At 36.9% G+C, this 16,166-nt stretch overlaps 1 protein-coding gene across 2 annotated transcripts; it reads right to left on the minus strand.

Moving 5' to 3' along the window:
• Nucleotides 1–490: 490 nt before the first annotated feature.
• LOC116209810 ((-)-kolavenyl diphosphate synthase TPS28, chloroplastic) lies at nt 491–15,577 on the minus strand. 2 transcript variants are annotated; one of them, XM_031543517.1, is made up of 15 exons: nt 15,302–15,577; nt 13,718–13,804; nt 12,795–12,883; nt 11,652–11,970; nt 11,067–11,250; nt 9,103–9,317; nt 8,869–8,989; nt 8,672–8,784; nt 8,115–8,341; nt 6,915–7,030; nt 6,479–6,577; nt 6,144–6,398; nt 4,085–4,208; nt 2,856–3,054; nt 491–922 (listed from the first exon to the last, which is right to left on the minus strand). In XM_031543517.1, exons 1-15 carry the CDS (start codon nt 15,396–15,398, stop codon nt 810–812), a joined length of 2,358 nt encoding a protein of 785 aa, XP_031399377.1. In that variant the 5' UTR covers nt 15,399–15,577; the 3' UTR covers nt 491–809. The 2 variants fall into 2 exon arrangements, with proteins under 2 accessions (XP_031399377.1, XP_031399376.1); XM_031543516.1 differs by having other exon boundaries at nt 2,860–3,054; nt 15,302–15,573.
• Between the last annotated feature and the right edge of the window lie 589 nt (nt 15,578–16,166).

Consider the following 16,166-nt stretch of genomic DNA (forward strand, 5'->3'; position numbering starts at 1 on the left):
ATAAATAAAGGGGTACCAACTGAAGGTCCCATACTTTGTAAGATAATTGCTTTTCCCCTTATCGGATTGAAGGACGACTTTATATGCAGTTTCCATTGAAAGAAACTTCCAAAAATTTCACGTGTTAATCCTAGGACACTGTCTGCCATTAATTGGTGCCGGCTGCTGATGTGTGAGGTTCTCTAGTCTTTGCATACACCAACTTTAATCTATTTCATGCACCGTGCAGAACCACATTTCCGTCCCCAAATCATTCCTCCGTAAGTCCAATTTCTTATTTACAACAAAGGTTCATAGGTTCATGAGTTTAATTAAAAATCCTAATATATAATAAAAGAGTATATATAGTGTCTCATAATGAGAATCGAATGGGAAATCTCATGATTATCCATGTGATGATGTCTACAAATACGTTACACTTTCTTTCTCACAATAAGTCCAATTTTCTTTTGGGAAGGAGATCTAAGAAACTAATAAGCGAGCAAGGAAATGAAAAGGGAAGAAGTACGAAAAATTTTACTAATGACAATCAATTTTGAAACATCTTAATCCACAATTGCAGGAGCTTACCATTGCATTACAATTCCTATTTTAAAATTATACAATACACTAAAGATGTTTCTTTTTTCTATTTTAAAAATAATTTCCCGTGGCTTATCTTGACGGTTTTGTACAATGAGATAGGGACTGACGATCAATTCACTTTCTCAAAGAGAACTTTGGCAATGTGATACTCAACGGTTTCAGGGTCAAACCGGGCGGTATAGTAGAAGCTCTTCACTACCATAAGGAATGTTTCCTTGATATTCCTACCAATTCGATCTGTCGAGCCTTGAAGCACCTTCTGCACGAGCTCTTGCATGGTGGATTCTATTTCGAGGTCTGTTATTTTGCGAATGTCGCTGCAGCAGCTGCCATTTTCCTGCACACAAGTTTATAAGGAAAGACACCGAGAATAACAAAAATTTAGGGTTCATAGAAACTATAAATCAGTATTTATCAAATGTACGAGATGAAAGCGTTTTTTTTATTATTTAATAGTCAATACCATATCACCTCGTCATCCGGATCAAGTCAATGCCCAAACAAGGTTAATCTTAGTTAGTAAACTGTGAATTAAAGACATCCATGATCTCACTAGAAAAAAGACATGATAAAAAAGTGCAATAAAAAATCTTGTTTTCATGGTTAATATTTGATCATATAGTACGTAACTTATGTAAGTGCCATATGAGTCGGATGATCATGTAATTATTCGTGGTATGCTTGATTTGATACAAGACCGGATACTAATTTGGCATGCCATGTGGAGAATATTCAGATGTCTTGATGACTTTTAGAATAATTCGCCTGATATGATAGAAAGGATTAAATATTTCAGTTGAAAACGACTCTCATTGACATTCCTGCTTGCCATGATATATCTTCTTCTATTTCAAGTGATAAAAGTTCACAAAGTCCTATGGACTTGGGTTGTTCTGATGTAAGATCAAGCTCTCAACAGTAAACTCTAATTATTAGTTTTTTTTTTCCAGTTATACTACAAGCCTTCCTCATCCTATTGACGAAACAAACCATCATCCAAATACAAATTTGATTGTGATCACAAGATGCAAACAATAAATTTCGAACCCCTGCATTGCAGGTAAACTTCATCCATTGGGAACTTAATGTAATGTCAAACCTTTTCCCCTAAGTTTAACTAATTACTTTAGAGTGGCCAGTTTGATTCAAGTATGATCATGCTATACACGTACAAGCCACAAAGTAATATATATGCAGACAACATCTGTCATTTTCTTTTTCTTTTTTCCTTTTTGTTTTCCGTCTCAAATTGAAACTAAAGGGTGATCTCGAACCATTGCTGTGGTTTGGAGTTTTCCAGTGACATTTTCCTTCTTTGTCTATATGCAAGGATATGAATTATACCTTGCAGTTATATGTTTAGAGCACAGGCATTTTCGTATCACTAGTTACCGAGCCGCAAGTACCATGTCGCCCCTTATATCTATCAAAACTCTCGGCAGATTTTTATAACGTTATAGGAAAATTCTATGGTTCAATGAAACCTTTCTGCCCCCTCTCCATCCAAGAAGGTGTTTGGATCGCCCCCCGTTGGGAATCTATCATTTTATTAGTGGCATCACGGATTTTTCAATCTATTTATTTAGACTAATTCCGTAATTGACTCTTGTAGACTGCAATATATAATGTGCATGGATAAATTAATTAAAAAAAATGCTCAAATGATGACACTTGGAAATAAGGGTAAATTAGCACATAATTTGGATGTTGTCAAATTTATTACATATTTTAAAAATGGCCTAAAAGTGCTTCCATTTTATCATTATTATTATTTTACCAAATCTAGAAGGCCATGAAAAATCTATTCAAATTTGATGGAATTGCTAACATGACGTACTTAATTTGCAAAAACTTCGTAAACGTGAACATATAGTGGTGCCCACCATCTTTATCCCCCTATCCATTTCCCGTTTTACCCTTTTAAAACTTGTGCTAAATTTGACACATTATGCAATGTGCTAAATTTGGTACATTGGCCAAATGATATATTAAATTTGACACATCCTTAAAAGTTGTTCTACGTGGTCAGTTCTATAATAAGTCCATGAGTGCTACATATGCCGAATAGGCGCTATGTCAGCGATTCTGTCCAATTTGGAAGAAAATTTCAGGGCATGCTAAATCTAGCACAAAATTGAAAGTATAGGTAATTTTAGACAAGTTTTAAAGTATATGGTAACTTTGAGACAATTGTCTAAACGATGTATTGTATTGTTTTACTTATAAAAATTAAAAGAAAATAAAACAAGAAAGTAGTTAAGTTTACTTACTGACCTGTTGAGGCTTGAGGCGTCCAAGGAGACGGCAGAGGTGGTTGGAGAGATCGGAGAGGCGGCCGTAGGACTGAAGGGACAGCAGCTCCTCCGGGGAGCAGCGGCCACCGCCGAGGCTGATGGTCTGCACGAGCAGCTCTGCCAGTCCCTTGTACTTGTCTCCTTCCTCTCCCCATCCCATCAACCACTTTTCCCACTTTTATCATCGTCACCACCAACCAAACAGAAAAGCAGTTGAACACATACGCACAAACACAAATACATGAGAATAAACACTTCCCTCTATTTTCTAGCAAGCTAGAGGCCAAGCCGCATAATTGAAAAGAATCTCATGGGGGTATGCTCGTATGCACATCATCACGAAATTACCTTGACATCCCTATTTTGACGTATTACACGTAAGACTGGCAAAGTCTTCAGACATATTATGTGCATCGCATTCTGAAACTAGACGGTCCAATATGGTTTCCGTAACGCTAAGAAAATATTTTTGCATGCAGCCTCTTGTTTTCGGAAAGTTGGGCCAGTTACGAAATTCAAATTTCACAATTGAAGTGTGCATGCATTTTTATCCAACACGAGGAATAAGAGTTTTACTATATCCTCCTAAATATTCTCATAATCACTCACAGCGGCACTGGTTGTAATTTCATGAACATCTAATAGTGTTATTTATTATGCGAGTATTATGAGGATGAATACGTGTATGTTTTAGGAAGATTTAGCTTTTCCGGAGAAAACAAACAATTTTCGGTTGTAATGACAAAAGGGAATCGGTTAGCTATCAATGTTTCAAGCACATGAATATCCTAGAAGACCATGGACCCAAGCAAATCAGAATTAAAGTACACAATCAAGTACCTTAATCAAAAGCTATGTATGCATGATAGTGAGGATTCAAACTAAACATCTCGTAAACTCTCAACAAGAGTCTACGCACATTTAAATTTCATCATTGTGCTAATCCTCGGGGAGCATCTAAGGTGATATATAACTTTCATGGTTGATGATGGCATGAAGTGGCATATATACATACATAGATATATATATATATGAGTATATGTTGGCCGACTAGGTGCTATAATGATTTTTCTTGGAGGTCGGTCGTAGTACAGCAAGTGGAATGCCCGATTGGCAAGACCAAAAGCTGAGATGAATCATCGGACAAAATGGGCCATACGCAAGTGTAAGTTCAAGCATTTGCATGATGAGGAGAGGGGACTTACGGCATCATGTAAAGGGGAATAAATGTCTCGACCGTGGCCTACTAAAACATCCAACGACAGCTGATTTAAGGTCCCGAGCAGAGTCCCGATGAGCCCGTGTCCTGCCCTGTTTGGTACCCCCCTCCTGCATGCAACAAATTCCATTCTCTCGTCTCTTAAGTATATTACATATAATAACAAAAATAACAATAATAAGTTCTCGATATATAAGTAAGTAATTCATTAGTCAATGGTATTTTCAAGCATTTCTAGCTATGACATGTAAGGAATATTCGCAACTGAGGTACGCATGTACATGACATTATTTTTTTGCGCAAGGTATGCAAAAAAAGGAGATTTAGTGAAATTGTATCACTCTTAACTTCAAATCAGGAGTTCTTGAATTTGATTTCATTATTTGAATTTTTCGTACTCGTTATTTCCTCCCTATTATTGATTTCTTCCAGATTTGTGATCTTGCTTATGCTATTGGAAAGTGTGAAAGAAAAATACAGAAAGAAACAGAAGTGTATAGCAGATCGTTGCGGACACAAAATGGGGGTGAAAGAGGACAAAGAAGTATGCAATTCTCTCTCGGAAGACGACAAGAAAGTAGTGGAATTTTACAGTCGGAAGCAGGACAAAAGTGCAGTTGTGAATGCGTTGCATGTAGATCTTCATCTGACATTTTTTCGGTGAATGATCTTCCTCAGACATGAGCCGCTTGTTTTTTCTACTCATCAAAAAAACAAAAAAATATGCTTGTTCTTTCGTACTTTATATTACATATCTATGTACATAAAAATGTATTCTGTAACTATATTACGTGACACTGTTTTTATCAACAATAGGTTTTTTTTTTTTTGTATTTCTGAAAATCGAGACGAATTGGTGAATTTATATTGGGTTATGATATTATAATGTAATATATCCATTATATATAAAAGTTTCTCATATGTATACTTCCATTTTCATGTAAAGTTCAAACACCCTCTCTCTCTCTCTCTCTCTCTCTCTCTCTCTCTCTCTCTCTCTCTCTCACTCTGTACTATTTTTTTTTCATAATTACTTTGTCGAAGAACTTTTTTTTCTTTCGGAGTGACCGAAGACTAATCCCATTGCTAATTAGTATAGTACTATAAGGTAAGAAGTCCAACCCAATAAACTAGCTTAATAATAAAATATAATATGACATACGTACATTAAGTAGATAAATCTAACAAATTAGTTGTATTTTATTTTAAGTACTTTACTTTATCTCAAGTAATTTACTTTCTTTTTACATAATTTACATGAGTTATAAGTAAATTATTTGAATTTTTATCATAAATAAGTTGTATGTATTATACATGTATTTTGAATAAATGTAATAATGTAGAAAGACAAACTAATGTCAAATAGGACAATCGCTTTTTTCTTTTTTTTCTATTACAGAGGAGGTTTATGAATCTAATATCATGAAAAGAAAATCCTAAATATCTAATAAAGGGGTACGAATAGTCCTACATAAATAAATAGGACTATAGTATTTGCCCCATAATTGATGGCATAATCAAAATTTATTCCTTATTTATTATTTAATAAATCGTTCTGTTTTTTTTTCCTTTTTTTTTTATATATATCGTAAATGCTTCGATTGCAACAAAAGATATGTTGTCTGCAAAAAGTTACCTAAAAAGGCGTCAACGAAGAGAGAGAGAGTGACTGAATTCCTCCCACGCTTAGTTAGGTATAATGTATTCTATTATATAGAGTAAGAATCACCGAATTAATGTCCATGACTAAATTACGTATAGTTTACAAGGAAAGATATAATCTCTGGCTATTTCCGATCATCAGTTACTCTATTAAGGTGCATTTTGAGATAAAACGTAGATTACTTCAACTTTTTTTTTTTGGTGGCCACGATTACTTTAGCTTCAACTTTGACTTCCAATACAATCCACAGCAGCTTCTCTATTTTTCTTGATTAATTTCAACTGCAAAACTTCTTGAATTCCACAATCTTTGCTCATCGGAGGTTTCACTTTTATAATAATACATACATATATATTTATATGCATAAGCACGTTTATATTACCTTCTATTGATGTAGTCCCTCGCCCTGGAAATGCTCTGAAATTCACGGACAAAAGCTCTTCTCTGATGGCGACTAGAAGCACTTTCCGGACTGAAAAATGAGTCGACAGTCTCAACCAGAATCAATGCTTTTGCCCATGCGAGTCTCTCTCCCGCCCTTTCCGGTTCAAATATACTCGCAGCTGCCACGAAATATGCAAAGAGAAGGGCTTCGGTATTGATCCTGAAGTCTCCAATTTCACTCTCCAAGTACCATCTGCAGAATTGACAATCTTAGACTGCTCGAAAAGAAATTCCTGCTGAATTTGATATCCATCGAAGGAAAATTTCGATTACCTTTGGATACTGTCCCACTCCGAAAGGTGCAATGCCTGGCATTCATTGTAATCGAGCTTTGCGAGCTCGAGATAGACATCGTTGTTAACTTTGAGCATCCTGGGATGAGCCAAAAAATATTTCATGATCTGCGTGCATAGTGTTGAACATATGTCGAAATTTTCTATGCAATGGAAGTAATAAGTTTTTTGGAAGTGATATGGAAGAAATTAGTATCGTTATGTTATTTCTATAATAATAAACATTGTCTGATAAAGTATTTTAAAATCATGATTTTGTAATATCATAATTTTGTGAAATTGGCAGATGAGTTGAACATTTATGTGATATCCCATGTTTATCAGAAGTTTTGGATTTGTCCGTTATTAGTGAAATTAAATTGTGAAAATGAGATGGCTAAATAATAAGACAACCTAGAAGTTCTATTGCAACATACCTATAGAGGGTCTTGCCAATCCAAACGTCGTCGTCCCCGCCGTACTGCCCGATGTAGAATCTCGTCTCCAGACGACGCAAGCTCGCGTACCAAGGAATGTCTAGCGCGCACCCCACCTGCAATTTGTTTTTTTCCCCTAAATTTTTTAATTCTTTGTTTATTATTTATTATCTTAAAGAAAATCAAATTAATCGAATTATTCTCTTCGAAAATACGGGAAAAGAAAATCAGGTTTGGCTTCTTCTTCCTCCTTTTTACTTTGGCCGACAATTATTCTCCTTGGCTTGTTGTTAATGATAAGATAAGAACAAACCAAAGGACAGAGAATCATGTTTACTCCAATGCTGATTAAGGTGATCGACGTCGATTTCTAGATTCACTCATTTTGTCAGGAAATGTCAGAACCCACATTCCCCAAACCCGCCACTGGCCTTTGCTACTCCAAGTAAAAATGCATGTCCCCCATGCACAAAACACACGCATATACATATATGTATGATTTTTTAAAATATTACTGTTATAATAAATAAAATATGACATAATCTTTCGAAATAATAAAATATGGCATATGTATTACTTTTATATATATATATATATATATATCTACTTTTGTGACACTGAATTTAACTATTCTTTAATCACGCTCATGAATCAAGCCATGCTAAAACTAGTACAGTATACTTCACTAATTATTGTTAAAGATATTAATTGATCATAATTAAATATAAAGTAAATAAAAATGGGAATTTGAAAGGAACGCTAGGCTCGGCCTCCTCAAATGGCATGAGCCACGTACGGGGAGACCCGCATGTACGTATTTTACGGTGGCTCTAGTCGAACTGCAGATGTGCCCACTCGGCAAGAGGGGCAGAGGAATTAATAGACTACAAAAACTTAGCTTCAATTACGTGTCATCATGACAAATAATAATTTTTTTTAATCCCCAATTGCATGTGGTGCTTCAATAAGTATACATGGGTTTCCCTAAGATAGTTTTATATTACTTTCGGCCAGAACACGACATGTTTTTGGCATGTTAGTTGAGTCTAATCTTTACTCATTCAACGACTTATTCTAACTGTCATATGCTTTTAATGAGTTTTAAACCCCGCATAAGAAATCCATGTTGTGCAGTTATAAATGACGAATGACGACAGTCACGTTATCACATTAAAGCATGATGATCTGTAAATAGAATACCTCGCCCGATAAATCTTTAGTGATGATCCACTTGTCTAGTAGCTGATTGGCTGCCCTCTTTTGAGTGAGGAAATTTATGGCATATTCCTTAGCGTCGTCGAGGATTGTCTCCCCGGGGAATTGCACATGGGAAGCCCTGTAGAGGTTGAACATCCCCGTCACAGCCTCCGTTGACTGTCCCACGAATGTCTCGAACTTGCTCCCATTCTTAAATATCTCGAACACATCTGCACATCAATCAGTCAATGACACAGTCATAATTAATTGACGAGCTTAGGAAGGTACATGTGCCCTCGAGACAATAATTATGACTTTGAATCAATCTTAGAGATTAGTCAAATATGTGTGACAAAAGAAAAATAAGGTATAGTATAGTGCATGTATATTCGCTTAGCAATAAAGGGTTTCATGTTCAATTTTTATTAATGAGAATACTTATAATTTTTTATTTAACTTCTTATTTCCTTGCACCAACCTTATCGCCCTCTATATACACGTGATTGAGTAGTCAAATGTATGTGATTGTGTGGAAATCTATGGCATAGAAGATGACTCACTAGCAGAGACTTGGTGACCATGGAGCCTGAGTAGCCGAAAACCCATTGCCGTATCATCGAGGTCGCTGATGGGTGAGTTCCTTGCCCAGCATATTCCTTTATCAGTCCAGTATCTGATATTCGATACTCAAATTAGTTTGGAGACAGCGTAAATGGTAATTAACTCGATGAAATTTCTATATTTAGCATTATTTCACCTGTGGACATAATTCATGTACTCCTTGATCTCTTCGTGGAAATATCTACTTATCCCGAGGCGCTGCAGCCGATCTACAACCCATAGATGCTCGAACAAGTCCACAGGGTAAACATTCGGGACTAAACACACCCCAAAAAACCACAAACCTCAGCTTAGACCCCCAGCCACATTTTAAAGAAGAGAACTAAACATATCGGCTTTCATTTCGAATCTACGCTACGTGGTTACGTACCTCCACCATCGAACCTGTCAACAGCTTTCTTCAAGTAATGAAAGCAATTGGGGTCTTGGGTTTGCATGAGAGCATAGGCAGTGGAAGCTGGGGAGAAGAGGAAGGAGCCGTCTGGGCTTTGCAGTTTCAGAAGCTTCTCCCAATCCAACCCTCCCATCCCTTCCAAGCTGTGGAGCAGTGTGGTGGGCACTTTGTGCAATATCTCCTTTGGTATCCTATTGATTATATATATATTTCCCACAATTATTTCCATTATTGTACTACATGTAATTATTGCTATACATCCACATCTATATACTTCAATAGAGGATGATGATTTACGTGTTTATATTTGCTTAGATGTAATTGGCCAAGCTTCATTATTCTACGAGGACATGGTGATATTGTTAACTATGCGAAAGAAATCATGAAAGGGGAATGGATGTAAAAGTTACACTCCCTCTCGCGGTCCCGTTTCAGGGTTGAATGGAAGTTGTATTTCAATAATTAAAAATTCGGAATTGTATTGAAAGACTAAACTATTCTTCTTCCCCCACCCACAACCCATATTCGAGACCAAAAATCCATCTCCTTTCCCCTTCACCTGCCCCCTATCGACTCTCAGTACCCCGATTCTGCACACACCGTTTCTCCACTGCTGTGTTCCGCCGTTGCTCGATTGCCACTCCAACACCGCGAATCTATACTCATCCACCACCAGGGCAGATCGAAAGTAGCCGTTCCACACACTTCCTCCATCGACGATCTTGCTGCGGATCTGTTCCACCACCGACCCTCCAACATCTTAGTTGACCGCCTCTAGTTCTCCCGATGATCTGCCTCGGCTAGGATACATACCATGGCCACTCATCCCAGCCTGGTCGGAACCTATGTTATCTTCTTTGGTCACTGCCCCTTGTTTACCACCAAGAAAAGCTCTGACTACCCGGACGATCACCGTCGACGATTTACTAACATAGTCCGATGGTACCCACCTGCTCGATGTTCTGTCCCCTACCCTGGTGTCCACCGGAGGTGTCATTGGTTTGGTTAGTTCGTGGGTAGTTGTTATGTCCTGTATTGTGTCGGGTCAGATCTGTTTAGAATCTAGTGGGTATGATTCCTTGATGTTTTTCATATTGTTTATGGTGTCAGTTTTCTTAATAAGGCTGCATATGGATCAATCTCTGTCTATCAGCCTCCTTTGGTCGATACTAATGTCTTAGTTGGTTCCTTGGCTAGCTTACTGGCTGGCAGTGTTTTTCGCTGGCTCCATGGCGGGCAGTGTCTTTGGCTGGCTTCGTGCTCGGCGGGGAATTTGGCTGGCACTAAAACCGGCAATCTGGGGGTCGCGATGGCCAGTGGCCTAGTCGATGCCTCAATGTGAATTATTTTTCTCTTAATAAAAATTGCCGTTCAAACCAAAAAAAAAAAAGTTAGAGGAAAGGGATATAAATGGGTACTAGAGTCCAACCAATGAGAATCAAACCATAAGACTATGTTTGGTTCGTGGGTTTCGGAAGTATAGGGTGGAGTGGGACTCAAAATGGCATGTTTGGAAATGAGTTTCTTAAGGAGGGGACTGGTGGAATAAGATGAGGTGTCTTTTTTATTTTTTATTTTAATTGTAAAGGAAAAGATCTTTGTGTCCATGTCATTTAAAAGTCACAAAAGTCATATAAGGCTATTTTACTCTTTTTATGAAAAATAGCCTTCTCCGTCCCTTAATAATACACCCAAACGTGAGATTTCGACTCCCTCTCTACCTCCATCCTACCTCTTATCAATGCTATTCAAACTTGAGATTTGGAATCCAACCCCACCCTACTGCTCCATAACCCCACGATCCAAGCAATGTCACATTGCGTCAAACCCTTTTCTCTTCTTACTCTTCTACATATTTTAGTTTAAAGAAGAATTCTTAGAGGGATACCCAACAGATTCATGCATGGGTTTAAGTCTAATTGCGGAAAAGTTTCTCTGACCTGCTAAGTTTCAGGTTTCTCTTGGCATAGATTCTTTTCAGCACAGGGGAATCCTCAGGAACTTCAATCTCCAGTTTTTGGGCCATTTCAAGAATTGATGGGAACGCGACTTCGAATCCGATTGGCATGTGCTCGGCATTCTCATCTTCTAGCTTGGACAAGTTCTCCTTAAAGAAAAGCATACCTAAGACACAAAAGCATTTAACTAATTAATAAAACTGACAAACAAGATGTCGTGTTACTTATTTGGGGGCAAGTACGTGAGAATCAAACTCAATAACTACTGAACACTATTGAATTAAAGGGAGCTTCTAGGACGACATTGCAATGTCACTTAATTAATTACAAGGAAAATATTTTATTAACTACAAAGCTATTAAATTGTAATTGCATGAGACAAATGGCATCTACTTAGAAAGAAAAAACTGAGAAAGGTTTCTTTGTTGATAGAGCTAATACTTTTTGGATGAATAGGATTAAGAAGCACATAATAATAGATAATAATATATTATGTGTAAATCATTTATATAGATGATATATTTTATTACATATACAATTATATTTCTCCCTCTATGTCCAGGGTACCTTTTTCACATTTTTCAGGATGGACGTTCCAAAATTGTAGCGCAACCACGCAAGCGATTGTGTTAATGATCCGATCGTGAGCCGAGAAGATCTGAGAGTCGCCCCATGAGCCGTCTGGTAGCTGATTATCTGCAATCCATCGGAGGCTCTCAGGGAATTGCGGTGCACGTACGTTGCCGTTAGAGTTTCTTACGTTCTTCTCTAAGAGTGCAACCCACGCTGTATCATAAGCCGAGATACTTATCTCCCCATCATTCATGGACTCCAGCAAAGATTTGATAATGTCCACACGTTTCTCGATCTCATTTGGTAGCGAAATCTATTTGAACAGAAATGTTTAATCACCCAAAAGCATATCAAATTATATGAAATGAAAATAATAACATAGGGCCCATAGTAAGCATCACATCACAAACCAAATGTTTCAAACCCATCCACTCCATCTAATGACCTTTAAATCCCATCTTAAGAGCATTTGGATAATAAATTATCATTCATGCAGGTTGATGTGATCGAATAGACCTGAGGGATGACGGGGTCAACTTGTATTCCATAATTTTTGACCTTTTTTCCCCCCTTTTCTGCTCTACCAACTTCACAAATTCAAACAACCCAACCACTATGCCATCCTTCTTCAAGCACATGAAATTTGAAGTAAGGCACCATAGGACCTTATAAGAGAATTTACAAGATATATATGCTATTGATTCTTAAACTTTTAAATAGAAAATAAACTGTTAAATTAGTGGATTCTAGGATAACCAATTAGTGAGGAATATCCCTTCCCCAATAAATGGTCAAAAAATTGACTTCACGTGATGGGTTGACATAAGGTTAACATGACACCCAGTTGGAGTGGTTGTAGAATTTTTTCGTTAAAAATCTTAATGGCATAGCCCTATAAAAAATATTTAATATTTATGACCATCATTTTTTGCTAAACGGTAAAAAATTAATAAGATATAAATAATCTTAAGGTCGATTCTCATTAGTGTGATTTTTCATATCCCCTTAAGTCACATGTCCCTAGTTATTCCGTTCTAGTCTAGGCTCAAAAATTTCTTTTGTAACCTAGAAAACGTGATGCAGGTAGATACTAAAAAAAAAATTGAAATGGACAAATTAATAATGCTAATTTATTACCTTATCAAAGGATTCAACTTCGATGTCTTCATCCTCTATGATCTCTTGCCACTTGATCACTGGCAGACCGTTGTGAAGCACATCATACCCTGCCCCAGTTATATCATCGTCAGTGTCAGTAAAAAAGTACACGGGCCACCTTCTCCTCTATCTTTTTCTAAGAAAAAGAAAGGTGATATTACAACCATATTAAAAAGCCAATATTATTCTATATTAGAGTAAATTAACAATTTGCCCCTCAAGAGATTAATGTTACATTAAATCTGATCTCAAGAAAATCTTTACAATAATTTCGACCTTGACATATTAAATATACATTATATTGTACCTTTCGTTTGTCTGCCGTTAAAAACTCAACTGAATCTTCTGACAAAATGAGCAATATGATGTACATTTAATGGGTCAAAATCAAAATTGATGTAAAAAAAAAGTAAGAAATAATGTCACATCAAATGTTTCAGTCCACTATTGGACGACAGGTAGACGGAAAGGGTCATTTAGTGTATACTTAATCTGTCAAAATCTAATTTAATATAAAAAAAAATTGAGATCTGATTTGACGTAACATCAATCTTGAGGGACAAATTGTTAGTTTACTCTTCTATATTAGAATGCAATACTTCCAATCATTGCTTTCCAGGTATCCATATGATCTATAACACATTCTATTAAATTGAAATTCACAATTCAATTCAACATTTTGTTCGTTTGGGATTTGATTGTGTCGATGTTGCCACTGATATCTAAAACGGGGCTGCTAACCCTAAATACGATTAGTACAATGCACTGTATAAACAGTGACAACGAGATAAAATCCGGCGCGAAGTTCTCCAATCATGCGACGACAATTTAATCTATTAATGACGAAAACTATTACAACAGAAAACAAGACAAGGGGGTATTTTGGCTAGAGCCGTACGTACCCTGCGTGCGAGGTTTGGAAACAGCGTTGCACCTGGGGCGGACGTCAAAGTGATTCTGTTTGTCCTTTTTCTTAGAGAACAAGACACCTGCAAATGTTTTTGACAGCACTATTCTTTCAAACCACGAAAATTAATTAATCTCTTATTGTATATGAATAAAATAATTATTAAAAACCATCTCATCATACTGATGTATTATTGAATGGGTTCTGCGGATATGCTCTTCCTCGACGACAAACACATTCATCCGTCTTTGCGGATATAAGGGGAATTAACTCGAAGAGAAAATTGAAAACAACGACACTGATTTGGATGGTTCAGGGTGTGTTTTTTTTTTTTTAATTTTCAACTCAACTCCACTTATTTTCAATCAATAACACAATCATTACTTTTTTAACTTTTTAATTTTTTTTAATTATTCAATTCAATTTTTAATATTAAATTCTCTCAACTATTCATTATTTTTTCACAATTCAACAACACAATCATTACTTTGTCATCACTTTCTCTCAACTATTCATTACTTTTTCACACTTTTTCTCATAATTCAATAATACAATCATTACAAATCAATTAAAACCAAAACTCAACTCAACTCAACTCTAAATCCAAACGCACTCTCAGTGTTTATTCTTTTTGGACAAGATTTAAGATTTGAGTTCATGAATAGAGAAAATCCTGATCGCGAGAGTTTTAACCTTAATGAACCGACCCAGCTAGAAGCCCGTTGGGCTTTCTAATACAAGATGGTGCACGCCGAAAAAACAAGAAAGATGGCGAGGGTGAGATACAGATAACACAAGGGACGAACCGGCCTGTAGTTAAACTCATTCTAGGAAATCATTAATTAATTAGAAGCAAAAGAAAGGAAAGGAGATGAAATTAAACTTTGGTTGACGAAAAGTTTATAAGGTAAGATATTAATCAGAGATTAATCCCTAAAAAAAACATATAGTAATCTTTTAAGCAACCATATCACCGTAGAGAATCTCAAATCATATTACCTCATGATGATGAGACGACAAAGAATAAAAATGCAATTAATAAAGAGTATGACACTCGACAGCGATTCTTTCGCTTATCGAAGTCTGTTGGTGTTTTCGCACACTACATAAAGAATCAAATTAGTATTTTCGGGCTGCCATCTTATGTGCTGTTGTTCTCCCTTTTCCAAATGGGACCATTTATGTGCACATATGATATAACATCTGAAAAGCTCTTTTATCTTTAAAGCATCATGACCTTTCCATTGTTTCAACGCACGAGGCGATTCGGTTAGTCCAACTCTTTTTTCTGTCATCGCTTCTCTTCTCTCCTCTCGGTGCCGTAAAAGGAAGCAGAAAAGACCCCAATATTGGAAAGATACCGATGAAGAAGAGAAGAAGAAGAAGAAGAAGAAGAGAAGAGGGGAAGGAAGAGAAGGGAAAACGAAGATTCAAACCATTAATATTCCAAACTATATATTGGTCTCTCAAAACAAAACCTTGTTGAAACAACGCCAAATGGATCATCGAATCAAAACCCTGAAACAACGAGATCGTGAGATCAAAGGGGAGGGCGAGAGAGAGATTGGATAGAACATACCGAAGACGAGGTCGCGACGGGGGCAGGGAGAGAGGTGGTTGGTGATGGTTGTGATGGTAGGGGAGGGATTAGGGAGAGACATAGAATGGAAAGACATGGCTATCTGCTTTGCTTTGGTGGTGTCTTTGTGTGTGTGTGTGTGTCTGTCTGTGTTTTGTTTCGCTGCGGGAAGGAAGTTAGTGAGAGTGAGAGTGTGTGAGGAGGAAACACCCGAGAAACGAAGAAAGGGGGAGCAGTCCAATTTAAAGCGAAGCGGACTATCTGAGAAGGGAAGCATACGGACGAAAGCGAGTTCCCAAGAGATTCCCGCTCTTATATGAATGGGATCATGCGGGGGCACTCCCGTCCTTTTCCCCCCAACCCTCTTCCTATCCGGATTGGCTCCTCCCTCCTAGCTAGTAGCCGTAATCACTACGGGTTGCGTAAAATTGTTGTGTCCGCGCGACAATGGAGTTTCTATTGTCGATCGATCCATCTCGAGATCTACCAATCAGTACTGATGCTCGTGATTCTAGTTGGGGATAGTATTATGTTCATTTTAGAGTTCGGGGCGCGAGAGAAATAGTAGCTTTTTTTTTTTTTAATATATGGCAACCAAACTGCTGGTTTCTAATTACCATATATCGACAGAAAAAGGAAATATGATAGCATTGTTTTTGTGTGTGTATATACTTACCCATTTTATACAATGTTATAATTTTTCCACTTATGCTCATATATATATATATATGATAAAATTGCTCCCAAAGGCAAGTAATATTTCTTAATTTATGCAATAGAGTAAATGCCCCTTATAAATTTTATTACCCTCAAGTTTTTAACTAGTGAGTTTTATTTAGTATAACGTAAACTTTATCTTAATAAA

Source organism: Punica granatum, chromosome 6 (assembly GCF_007655135.1).
Source record: "Punica granatum isolate Tunisia-2019 chromosome 6, ASM765513v2, whole genome shotgun sequence".
NCBI lineage: Eukaryota > Viridiplantae > Streptophyta > Magnoliopsida > Myrtales > Lythraceae > Punica > Punica granatum.